The sequence below is a fragment of the Diabrotica virgifera genome, chromosome 9 (genome assembly GCF_917563875.1).
Source record: "Diabrotica virgifera virgifera chromosome 9, PGI_DIABVI_V3a".
Classification (NCBI taxonomy): domain Eukaryota; kingdom Metazoa; phylum Arthropoda; class Insecta; order Coleoptera; family Chrysomelidae; genus Diabrotica; species Diabrotica virgifera.
The window spans coordinates 3,131,435-3,145,372 of record NC_065451.1 but is presented as its reverse complement, the minus strand read 5'-3'; the positions used below and the strand labels follow the sequence as shown (position 1 = coordinate 3,145,372).

Sequence of the window (13,938 nt, the reverse complement as noted above, 5' to 3'; positions counted from 1 at the left end):
TTCTTTCTTTTTCATGGTGGTTTTCATTCACGTCTCTCATACATAAGTGTGTTTCTTTTCTTATTCTGTTATGCCCTATATCATTTTATCCTTTCTCTTTTATTACAATAGATATATTACATCTTTAAGTAGTAATGCATTCTCCGAGTTGATCAAACGTCAATACTTAAATCAACAGTTTTCGCAGCGATGGATTGGTCTTGGAAGTGAATTTGCTTGGCCACTAAGAAGTCCTGATTTCAATCCTTTAGATTTTTTCAATTTGGTTATAAATGAAGACATTAGTTTACAAAAAAAGAAGTAACTATGTAATTCTGTTTTAGGATTGCAAAAGAAAATAGAAGAAGCCGCTAATGTGATTAAAAATAATAGACTAGGATTATTTGATATTAAGAGATCTTTGCGAAACTGGATCATAAAGTGTACTGAAGTAAATGGTGGACATTTTGAACATGTACTTTAAAGTTTGTCATTTTTGTACTTTAATTACTTTAATTTGTTATTGCCGTACATTTAGAAAATAAAAATTTTTATTTACTCGCGGCTAAATCTGGAGAATAGGACGGATGAGGGAGCAATTGCAATTGTCTTAAAAATAATGTAAAAAAGGATAAAGCTAATTACTTACCGCTTGTACAGTTTGCATCCTAAACGTAACCGGCTGCCCTGCAGCCTGGGAGGAATTGATGCCCTGCGGAGGGGCGGGTCCGAGTCTAAGCAGCTGGTACTGTCCATTTTCAGTCTTGATCAGCAACGTCCCCTGTTGACCGGGTTGCAAACCATGAAAGCTTTGTAACGTTAATTGCTAAAACATGGACATACACACCTTTAGACAGACACCCCGAAACGGACTCTGAAACGTAGGACAAATCTACGGAAGATCAGAGTAGCTAAAGCATGCCCCAAAAGCTAAGAGAATCAGGACCTGATCGAAATTGACAAGTTTTTATATGTTGCGAATACAAAACAGGTCCTGGCAAAAAGCGATACAGCTACCTAGCACACGAATCAAATAATCTACTAAGTCACTTTCAGTCTGAGATGAATATTTCTATGGTCTAGTAAGTAGTGATCTAATTAACACGTTAAGCATGTAGGCTGGGACACTTCTTAATAATAATGTTTTATACCTGAACAGATTCGGTAGGAACCCCTTTACTCATCATCATCATTTGGCTCTACAACTCTATGTGAGTCCAGGGGCGGTTTCTCCATTGGTTCATTTGTGCAGTGAACACCCAATCAAATTTCATTAAAATACATATTTTTAAAAATCTCATAAATATCATTAAAATATTTTTTCTTAAATCTCATAAATATCATAGTAGGTATCATTAAAATATAACTGTATTTATTAATCACATAATTTGTTTGCACAACACCGCTACGCTAGATGCACGTGGTAAGTGCAGAATTGAAATTGAACCAAGCCACTAGACAGTAACCCTATAGAAGAACGAGAGCTCTTAAATCCGTGAACCAGGGATTCTCCTATCTTAAAACATTGACCATTTGTGCAATGCACACAGAGACAGGGGCGAAGCGTTTCGATTCACAGTTTGGCATTTTCTGTTGTGGGATTTTATTACAATATTGGTAGGTAGTTTTTTTAGGATGGTGGAGCCTTATTCAGTAATGTTTATAAAAGAAAATGCAAATAGTTTTGAAAATTTACTTCTTATAAAAAGAATGGACTAACTTGGCCGGAGATAAACTTGGTACAAGAATGTGCAATAAGAAACAAAAAGTTTAAACATTGTTTTAAAGTTGAACAATATAGAAAAACTTAGTGATTATGTGGGTGTAATAAACTACATTCTTTATTTTGTTTTCCATGTTTAGTATTTTCAAAGAATAAAACTATAATTTCAATCTCAGTCTTTGGATGCCGTTAAAATAAACGGATTTTTAAACAGTTTTGACAAAGCCATTTCATTATTCGTAACTTCTGCCTCCACCTTCACCACCGAAGAAGCGCCATCATTCAGTAGGTATCATATTCTGCACAAAACAAAAAAAGTGTGTGACATCCTGACTAATCGGGTCAAAGATAGGTTTCATTTTACAGAACATCTTTTGGCGAGGCCCCAAAAATTTTTCGCCTGCGGCGCGTATTCACCGTTCGTATAATTACATTCTTTAATTGAACACCCTCCTTAAATTACCACGAGCCGCCACTGTGTGAGTCTTGGCCGCGTTTACTATTTCTCTCCATTGTTGTCGGTCCTGAGCAGCTATTTCCCATTGCTTTACTCCCATTTTGCATAGATCACTGATTTCGTCGCAAGAACTGAGCTTTTTCCATTGGGCCTTTCCCAGAATGTGGCGTTCAGAAGTCTTTCGTCACTTGATCTTAGCACGTGACCCGCCCATCGTATTCTGTTTACTTTAATGTAGCGTACTATGTTTTAATCTCTATATATTGTCCCCATCCCATATATAAAATTCCGATCATCGCGGTCCGTTCCGTAGCGGGCTGTTCCATATAAGTGGGCGCCGACCTTAAAGAGATGTTAGGAAACCAAAGATGAAATTCAGTGCAGCTTGGACATTCTACAGCAAAGGTAGCGTAAGTAGAGAATCAAAAAGAGCTTATTATAATAATTCAAGGGCTTCCTTATTGGAACAAGAACACCAAGGTGTGGACCAATACTGCTTGTAGAGTAAATTTAGACACATACATGCTTAACGTATTAACATATAAAGATGTTATAATTTTTTCGTACTTCCGGGCCTAAAGTGACAACTTCACTCCCTTGTGACAGGTACTAAAGTGTCACATTTAATCCCTCCGGGATTAAATATTGACGAAACTCCCGGAACGATTAAATCACAAACAAACGAATTTAAGGGATATTTTATTGAAAAATATAATTAATTAGAATGGTAATTAACGTTAATATTCAAATTAATATTGTGACAGTTCGTCATATTGACCAGTCTTTCCTGGGTTAATGCAGCAGGTAACTGACGAGTAACAGATAGGTCCTTTTCATATTGAACTGGTGTTTGTTTCGAAGATCCTGCGGAAACAGGAAGCGAGAATGAGGACTGTGGCATAACTATAGTGGACGAATCGGCGACTTGACCAAATATTTTATCTGAAATTTTTTGTTTATTTTTAATAGACGATTCAATATATCCCTCGGCCACGTTGGAGGATTTCCATCCTCCATGTCTCTTCAGCACGTCTATTGTTGCTCCCGAATCAGCTAACAAAGACGCAGATGTGCGTCTAAAACAATGTCCCGTATAAGACGTCGCATTTTCTAATTTCAAGAAAGCTGCTATTTGCCGTGGAATTGTACCAAACATGTTTTTTCCTACTACTCGCGTAGTACATTCTTTGTTGATGTATTGAACAAAAAATTTTGAATGAGTTGTCCCTGTCTTTCGCAATGCCACATATTTCCGAAATATCGCCACAAAACTGATGGCACTGTTTTCTGAATTTTTGATCACAAAATTTCGGTCAATTTTATTTTTGGTGTTTCTAATCGCAATTAGGAAGGAATCGCCCAAATCTCTCACATCGTCGATTTCTAAATCAACCAACTCTTTTCCACGACAAGCTCCCGCAACGCCCAAAATAAGTGCAACCTACAAAAAAATTGATTTCTTAAAATTTCTGAATATAAACAAATTTCCAAATTTACCTTAAGCATTAAATATTTATCATCCGGAGCCTCCCGTAAGAACTGATCTACCTGCTCAGACGTGAGAATTCTTGACTTCTTTGGCTTAAATCCCTCATTTCTTCTCTTCAAAAAAGCTAATAATTTTGGAAATTTACTTATATCAATATCTTCTCTAATGTTAATAACCGATTTCAGCATTGAGTAATGTGCCCAGAGAGTTGAGGCACAAACCGCTTTTGATTTATCATCGAAGTAGACTAACAGCGCATTTTCAGTAGGTTGTCTCACATTTTTTAAGCGGCACCACTTTTTAAAAGCATCGTACTGCTGCTCGTATAGTTTTCTAGATTTCGGTGGTAACAATTCTTCACCTACTTCGGCTGCTCTTTTATCAATATCAGATACACCTTCTTCACTCATGATACCAATAATTATCAATAACAATGTTTCTTTACAATGACACTAGTAATGACAATGTTTCTAAATTATAACTGTCACAACGCAATGTTACTATGGTAACTTATTTTAAAGACAGTTTATTAAATGAGTTGAAGAGAGAAAAAACTGATTGAAATTATTGAAATAATTAATAAAATCATACCGGAAGTACGAAAAGTATCGTATATACCTTGCGACTGAAGTACATTTAATCCTTCAGGTAAATTATGGCCCTCCCTGCGGTCGGGCCATAAACTTTACCTTCAGGATTAAATGTACTACTTCAGTCCCGCGGTATATAATGTACTATTATTTGCTTATTTTTTATGAACGGTTGAAAATTTATGGAAACTTTTTGTGTAGTATATAGTAAACAACCTACAGCAATAAAGTATAAAAATTAAAATTGGAAAGAAATCCTTTGTAAAAGGTATAATTTTTTTTTTATTAAAAATCCCTTAAAAGGGCTACATCACAACAAAACGTTTTCGATTTTTATAAAAAATCATCATCAGTGTTCGATAAACTGGATGCTAGCTGAGCCACAAAAGAAAATATCTGGGTAAGAACCCTTTACATAAAATATAGATGCCTTAAAAGTGCATACTTCAATAAAAAGGCCTGTGAGGGTCACATGGCAAACAGGATAATGCCCTAAGGTAAAGTATACAGGTTTCCCAACACGTGGGATCCAAATTGAGTTGATCACATTTCATCACAGGCCTTTTTATTGAAGTATGCACTTTTAAGGCATCTATATTTTATGTAAAGGGTTTTTACCCAGATATTTTCTTTTGTGGCTCAGCTAGCATCCAGTTTATCGAACACTGATGATGATTTTTTATAAAAATCGAAAACGTTTTGTTGTGATGAAGCCCTTTTAAGGGATTTTTAATAAAAAAAAATTTTATACCCTTTACAAAGGATTTCTTTCCAATTTTGTGATTGATGGTATACAGCCAACTACAGGAAAACTTTTTCTTTTCCTTGTGGATTTTATAAAAATTAAACTTTAAAACAAGATAAAAATAAATAAATATGATGTGGACTATCTTCAGCAGGATGCGCCCATACTAAACTATTACATACACTTTTTTACATTCCAGAACAAGTGTGACAGTAAACTTTTTGTGGATGGATACTTGTGGATACAGGTTACTTAGTCTGATGAGCCAGACATTGAAAATTGCCAATTGAAGCCATTGGGAAAGAGACCCATATGAAACCCAGTTTGGATGTAAGAATGCACTGAGTATCCATGAGGCCAGACCAACGTACAACCAAGATATTTATGTGACCTTCATCAATTACAAAAAGGCTTTCGATAGGGTACAGCAGGAAACGCTTTTGAACATGATAAATCCAAAGGCATTGATGGTAGAGATCTATGCATCATAGAAAAGCTGTATTGGAAGCAGAAAGCAGTTGCACAAGATCATGGGAGATTAACTGACGAATGTTACATTCAAAGAGACACCATTAGACTATCAGTATGTTATGCATGTGGAACATGAGTGAAGAAACACATTTTTGAAGAAAACATTCTACAGAAGATCTATGAAAATATGATATGGAGATCTAGACAGAGCAGCTCACTTTACAAATTGTGTAAAGAAACACCTAAATCAGGATTTGCTAGGCTTCAAAGACTTTGATAGGTTTGATAGGGTAGATCTCGATACTTTGAGCATAACACCACCTACAAAATAGAAGGGCATAAAATTTAATGTAGGCCAGAAGTTGGAGGCAGAAAGCACATGAGTTTAAGGTACTAGTACACTTTAGAAGACCAAAAATAATCATTTTTTTCAATAATTTTTTTCTCAGAACCTGCATTAAAAATGAACATAAAACTGTTTACATATTAATATCTAACTCTTAGAGAGTACAAGAGATATATCTTTTTTCATTTATGCATGTGCACTAATATTGTAGAGGGGGCAAAAGTCGAGGCCTCGAAAAATGATGGCGGACAGTTAATCTCAGGATTGGAATATCTGAAACAAAAAAATCGTACTGCATTTGAAAAAGGAAGGTTTCTTACGTGACAATTTACCACAATTTGACCAAAAAATAAAAAATAAATATTTTTTAACCATGAAAAACTGAAGAAAAACACAAATTCTTCCACAAATTTTTTTCAACTTTCCGTAAAATCTTATTTTTGCGGAATTTTTCACTAACAGTAGTAAATTGTCACTTAAGAGACCTTCCTTTTTCAAATGCCGTACGATTTTTTTTTGTTTCAGAGATCCCAATCCTGAGATTAACTGTCCGCCATTGGAACTACTTTTTTTCGAGGACTCGGCTTTTTCGCCCTCTACAATATTAGTGTACATGCATAAATGAAAAAGATATATTTTTTGTATTTTCTAAGAGTTAGATATTACTATGTAAAAAGTTTTGTTCATTTTTAATAAGGGTTCTGAGAAAAAAAATCTTGAAGAAATGCTTATTTTTGGTCTTCTAAAGTGTACTAGTACCTTAAGTTACTGTGTGAGCTCTAGCAATCTCATAGTAACAAGACGAAAGAATAAACTGATATCGTATAAAACTGAAGTCTAAAGAAGATGGATCAATTATTAGTGTTCAAATCTTTGTTGTATGACGTATTACACTATAATAATTTATTATGAAGTAATAGTTTATCGACGCATTCGCTCAATATCATGCAAAAGTGTGTACATTCAAAAAAAAACCACCACCGTTAGTAAAAAATGAACAAAAAAACAAATACAACCAGCAGTGTACAAAAATTTCTAATAAAAACATATGACAATAAAATCCTAATTCATCTAAAAATTTCTAGATACTTGATTTGACAGTTTTTCATTATATAGCAAACATTGGAATGTGTTTTAAGAAATTATGCTAAGTATAAAAGTGAAAGAAAGATGATAAATTATTAATGTATTGAATTTTACTTTACTCTTTATTTAATAATTATTTAAATTGTTTATTATCACTTCTTCATCTTCTTCTATCAAATACATAAGTAAGTAAAAAAATATCATTTTTGAAATTACGAAGTACCTAAATTCAAGTTCAAACTTTATTATATTAGTTCTTGTTAAGTATTTTGGGATTGTTTTATTTTAAAACATTGTTTTTTAGTTGCAGCCTGATCGCCCGTCTTGCCCGTAACAATTTAAAAAATATATTTTAGTATAAAAATTGGCAAAAATGCTTATCGCGTCCTGATAGAAGGTTTGAACTTTAATTTAGGTACTTATTGATTACAAAAATAGTATTTTTTACTTGTGTTTTTAAGCCTTGAAAATTGTCATTTATCTTTTTTTTAGTTTCAAATTGTTTATAACTCGAAAACGACCAACTAAAGATATACATTACACAAGACCTTTTTGTTTCGAATGATCCAAAAAATCTAAAATAATATCTGCCTGGGCCGAAAAAATTTTAAATCAAGCAGATACGCAGCCGAAGCCGGTCCTGACTGTTTCTATGCGTGGTGCCGGTCCTGACTGTTTCTACGCGTGGTGGCGCCCCCTAGCGGAGTATGTCATAACCTCGATGACATTCGGAATTTTGTGTATAAATATTGAAAAAAAAATTAACAAAAAGAAACAAATATTCAGTTCAATGTCAAAAATATTTGGTTAGAAAGTCTTTTATAATTAATGCAGATGTTTAAAATGAGACAAACAACCTTGTAGAAGCCATGTTTTATCCAAAATAGATAACTAAAAATGTTGATTACTTTGAATGATAAAAGATGAAATCACTTACCCCCATTATAAATTTAATTTTGCTGATGAATAAAAACACATTCCAATAACTTTTATACACTTTAAAAATACCAAAAAGTTCTTTTCATAATGAAATATTTTTCTTTTGATCATTTCACCTGACTTCATTAGTGCCATAAACCTGAAATCACTTTTCAGGAGAGCAAAAACAAGATGTTATGTGAACTCTTCATTTTGTTTCTCTGCAACTTCCATATCTAAGTTAACCAAATTCTGGAGTCGTGTTGACTATGTGCGTAGCTATCTAATGCTAGTATTTATTTTTAGTTATTGCCATTGCTTTACCCTGAAATTCACCCTTAAAATATGATAAGGCGCTATTGCTAAGGCACTCGTATTTAAAATTTGAGGATTTGCGCGTAACAACCTGCCCTATCACAGGTTATGGCACCAGAGAAGTTTTACTTGAGTAATTCTTCTTAGCTAACTTATCACAAATGTTAGGACAATATTTAAAAATGATCGGTATTTATCACACAACCACTCTCGACCACAGCGTAATACAAACTGTCTTGTGAAGCTTTTGCTAATGCTGAAAGAGCCAAAACCGGAAATGGCAATAACGACACACGTCACTATGTAGATTCTAAGATAACTAAATTATATGACATTGTTCCACAATAAATTCAATGCCTAAAGAAATGTAATAGGCCAAAAAATAGATTTTCCATTTTTCAGGGTTATGGCACTATTGAAGTCAGGGCACGATTTGATTTTCAATGCAGTAACCTGCAGCTACTTTACTCTAAATTGCACTGTCAAAAAAGTGAAAATACAACACAACAAATCTAAAAGTGCTTCAAATAGGAAGGCCTTTGATTAGAGCTAGTTAAAAAGCGATGACCATTAGTAAGGTGTATCAAAAATTGACGGAACAAATCCAAAATCCTTAAAAACACATTTTTTTGTTGTTTCGATACACTTGGTACATATAACTAGTGATCTAGAAATAATTTCTTAAAAATCTAGTGGTCTACGTTAGGAATATAACAAATGAGTTACTAAAAACATGTTTTTTTATAGTTTTTTTGTTTGCTATGTAGCTTACTTAATGTAAACGTTTATAATGACTTAAACGATTGTATTTCATTCATAAAAAGTTATGTGATAGTGACTGCAGTATACAGGTACTACTAGAAATTTAATCAATAGTCTAAATAACAGTCAAAAATAACTAGTTGTTACTAGAAAAAATTCTGTTTCATAGATCTGGTGGATAGCCAATGTAAATGGATTCTGTTGGACAATAAACGCTATTATTAACTTTTTTTACTAACTGTAGAAATAGCAATTTTATTACTAATTTTAGTAAAGAAATCTTCATTTTCCCTGCAACGAGTGCCAGAAGAAGGAATTATTAACATTATATTAAGCTGTAACGACATTGGATTTATAATAATGAAGCTATTACTGTATTAAATTTAGACTAACGAAGTAGAGCTGAGATAAGGGCATTCAAAAACAAAGATTCTTGGCAATATTTAGTCAATGCCAGAACAAGACAAGTACCAGAAGAAGATATTCATATTATATTAAGCTGTAACGATACTGCATTTATAATAATGAAGCTATTACTGTGTTATATTTAGACTAATGAAGTAGAACTGACATACAAGTATTAAGAAACAAGATTCTTGGTTATATTTAGTCAATATTGGAACAAGAGAACATTGAACAACAGAAGGTCTTCCAGATTTCAGAGAATATCATATAGTAGGATAGTTACGGCAACACTATATCAAGATGTACAGAAAAAATGGAAAATGGTTGGAATATCACGTAATAAAGAATGAAAATCTTGCACAATAACACTCAAGAGTAGCTATGGAAACATTCTGTACCCAAAATATTTGTTCGTAAAGTAATTTTTCTATCTTAAGCTACTATAAGACTTTTTTTGCAAAGATTTTTTTTATATGATAAGTATAATTAGCAATCAGTAAGAAAAGATTAGTCTAGCATAAAGGTATTAGGTATATCAAAAAGCTATCTGCACTTTTTTTTAAATATTCAATTAAAGAACTCAATAGGCCAGAAAATAAAAGTGAATCTTAGATGTTATTGTTTAGTTGACAGTGACTATTGTCATTGTTTTGTTTATATGAACTACACCTGTTTTGAGGTTAGGTTTGTCATTGGTAAACATTCTTTGTGAAGTATGTACAACAATAAGAGCAATTTTTACAGAACAAGTATGAATTGATTGAATTGCTTAGAAAAGCTAATTTGTAAGGTCTTATCGAAGCTTCGTATGATTTTCAAGGATGTTTGAATTTGTTCCACCAACAGAGGTAGCAGGGTATATAGCATGCCTTCCCATTTGAGCTTGTATACTTCACTTACTGGAGTCCCAGGTCGGGCCCCGACTAATTGAGGTGCACTTAGCACTACACGAGCTGGTTGCCCTTTCTGCTGCTGAGTAGGAACTCCAGGCCGCACATTGACTACCTGGAGGTTGGAAAGGATATTGGGGGATTGAGTGCTAGGGCTACCTACGTTATTAGCCTGGCCCATCGAAGAGGCTACGTTCATAGGTACAGTGACGAGTCCAGTGGCCCCGGGAGCTCCGCTGGATTTGAGCACCAGCGTGGGTTGTTTGTTTTGAATAGTTTGTACATTGGTAGGAGTGGTCTGGAGGACTGTCTGAGGAGGTAGGCCTCCTATGGTGCCGTTTGGAAGAGTGACTCTAGTTTGGATAATGGTCCCGGAGTTGGACATGACTTGGTTGCCTTGGGAGTACACGAGCTTAACACCGTCAGAGGGTTTGTTAGCGTTCGAGTCTATCGCGACACTTTGGTTCACATAAGAAGTCGTCACTGGTCCCCCCGTATTAGTACCTATCAACATCGCGTTGGCATTATTCACTTGTTTGTTTCCATCGTTCGCGCTTATAGCGTTTACACCACTGATCGAATCACCATTGGCAATAGTCCCATGTTTCTGTGGGGCAACTGTCCCGCCGTTGGATATTGCACTGTTTACGTGGTTTTGATTAATCACGATGGCTGAGCCAGTCTGAGACGACGCTGGGGGTGTTGATGTTACGAGCTGATTCTCTAAGGAGCCTACGATCGCACTTACGGCCGATTCATCAACATCTGTACTCAGAGCTTCCTCGAGAAACTTAGCTGACGCCATTTTCCGAGACCCAACTGTGAAGCGACGTTGCCGCTCCGACACACGTCAAAATTCATAAATATAGATAGATAACATGCCAAACACTTGTTCTAAAAATGATAATGGCCTAATAATACTCTCTAATTATTATCAAAACAACAAAAATATTATTTAAAAAATGTCGCAAATACAACAAAACAAGAGTAAAAAATATCTACAATATAAACAATACAATTGAAAAGTACCTATTTAGTTTGTGATATAAATTCTCTTGTATTTTATATGACAAATTCCGCTACTTATCTGTATTTTGATTTCTTTTTATCTCATTGTGGTGACATATTTATTATATTCCATCAATGGCTTCCCACAATTTAGGCAATAATATAGGGTGTCCCAAAATAAGTAGCGGGACGGTCGAATATTTCGCGAAACAAACATCGGATCAAAAAACTAAATAATACGTGTTCAATATTTTTGAAAAATCTATGGAATGACACTAAACACGACCCCCCAAACTCCATCCCCTGGAGGTGCAGTGGGTGGCAACTTTAAAATCTTAAATAGGAACCCATATTTTTTATTATTGATTTAGATTCCTTACGTAAAAATAAGCAAATTTTATTCAAGAATTTTTTTCGAATTATGGATAGATAGCGCTGTAATTGGAAATAGCTATTTGTATAACAAGGGAGGAAAGTGCTACTTTTCCTCCCGAGAATGATCATAAACTTCGAAGTTTACTGCCCGACACGTATGCGGAGGACAGTAATCATTCAAGGGAGGAAAAGTCACTTTACTCCCATGTTATACATATGGTTTTTCCACCTTCCTCAAATAACAAGTCATTTTTTCATTTTTTTTTTTTTTTTTTTTTTTTTTTTATTATCAGCATCAACCACTTTGGGTTATTAGCTGTACTGTCATTGATACATGGTTACTTAAATCTAATAGCATTTTGATTAGGTATTACATAAGTTCACATTTAGGTAACAATATCATAATTTACAAATTAAGAATGGGGTTTCTAAAATGTTAACAGTGGTTATAGTTTGTTTAAAACATTAATGTCTTTCAAATAATTAAACAAATGCGTAAGCTTACAGTGTGATCCTAAGGCTGCTTTTATATTGAGAGGTATGGAGTGTTTTTGTCTTTCATTAAGATATTTAGGACACTCTATTAATATATGTGTTACATTGATGTCGCAATTACACAGGTCACAAATAGGACGATTTGACTTGGAGATTAGGTAGCTGTGAGTAAGTCTGCTATGCCCTATGCGTAAACGATTTAGCTTCACAAACAGCTGGCGATTTAGGTCTATCTCACACCAAGGTTCAATTGAGGGCTTTATTGTGTGTAGAGATGATTGTGAAAGATTCCATTCGTTTTCCCATTTGTTTAACACTTTTTCTTTAAGGAATGGTTTGTAATCGGAAACAGGCACTAAGTTCACTAACACTGAAGACGCACTGTGTATTGCTTCTCTGGCATGGAAATCTGCTTTTTCGTTTCCTTGAAGTCCAATGTGTGATGGAACCCATATAAAGCTTACTTGCTGCATCGTGTTCTTCAGTAAATGTAATTGTTCTTTTATTAAAATACTTATAGGATTACTTGTATATAACTGTTCTATCGTATGTAATGCACTGAGAGAGTCGGTAATTATGACAGATTTTGGAATTTTTTGAGTACGAATGTGAATGAGGGCTTGCAGAATTGAATATAGTTCTCCAGAGTAAATACTGCAAGTGGAAGATAATTTAAATTGTAATATAGTGTTTGAATCTACAACTGCCGATCCCACACCATCAGCAGTCTTAGATGAATCTGTATAAATATAACAATGATCTGGGAAAGAAGCAAGTATGTTGAGAAAAGATTGATTAATTGTTGCATGGGGGGTATCAAGCTTATTGTATTTAGAAAGAGTTAGATCACATATTGCAGGAGGAAAGGTCCAGGGCGGAGAAGTAACTGTATTTGTCTGATTAAAAAATTTTGGGAATTGAATATTATTGAGAGAGAGATATTTTCTGATTCTCTCGTAAAAGGGGGGGTTAGTTCTTTTTTTATTTACATAAGTTTCTTTGAAACGTTCTGCAATAGTGTGGTGGAAAGTGGGATGCGATTCTATTGCATATATGGATGATGCGTAGACTAATGACAAGTACATTCTTCGGAAATTTAAAGGTGGTTCTCCGGTTAAACATTGCAAACTATTAATGGGGCTAGTACAGAATGCTCCTGTGGCTATTCTTAATGCTGTATTTTGTATGACTTCTAGTTGAGCAAGAAGTGTCTTCTTTGCAGATGAGTATACAATTGATCCATAATCGAGTTTGGATCGTACTAGAGATTTGTAAATAAGAATCAAACTTTTACAATCTGAACCCCAATTACGATTGCACAGTGTACGCATTAAATTGAGACCAGATTGACAGGATTGTTTAATGTGCATAATGTGGTACTTCCAAGATAGTTTTTTATCAAAGATCATTCCTAGAAATTTTAAGTGTTCCACATAAGTTAAGTTGTTTCCATATAACTGAAGATCTGGAGTTGTAGACTGCCGTTTTTTTGAAAATAAAATACATTTAGTTTTGGTTGTAGAGAATTGCAATCCTACAGCTTTCGACCAGTTTTCAAGGTGATTTAATGCACATTGTAAATTTTTCTGTATAGAAAGAATATTTTTTCCTCTTGAATATATGACTAAATCGTCAGCGTATAATCTCGCTTTAACAAGTTGTGGAAAGTTTTCTAAGATTTTGTTTATTGCTACTAAGAATAGTGTTGAACTAATAACAGATCCTTGAGGTGTTCCATTTGTTTGGTCTTTAGTGCTGGATAGTGTACCATTTATCTTAACCTTAAATTGTCTCTTACTAAGAAAATTTTGAATGAAATATAGCATGTTACCTTTGACGCCGCACTGACTTAGTGTGTTAAGAATGTCGTATCTCCAAGCCATG

The 13,938-nt window shown here is 34.2% G+C and overlaps 1 protein-coding gene across 3 annotated transcripts in view; it reads right to left on the bottom strand.

The window, feature by feature from the left end:
• The window catches only part of LOC114326874 (transcription initiation factor TFIID subunit 4), a 60,399-nt gene extending 49,414 nt beyond the window's left edge, over positions 1 to 10,985 (bottom strand). Inside the window, exons 1-2 of one of the 3 annotated variants that reach the window (XM_028275339.2) lie at positions 10,187 to 10,985; positions 629 to 760 (exon numbers count right to left, since the gene is read on the bottom strand). In XM_028275339.2, coding sequence (XP_028131140.1) covers positions 629 to 760; positions 10,187 to 10,981 — 927 coding nt within the window. In that variant the 5' untranslated portion in view covers positions 10,982 to 10,985. Of the gene's footprint in view, positions 1 to 628; positions 806 to 10,186 lie in introns of all 3 variants that reach the window. The other 2 variants (XM_028275348.2, XM_028275354.2) reach the window with 2 other exon arrangements.
• Positions 10,986 to 13,938: the final 2,953 nt, after the last annotated feature.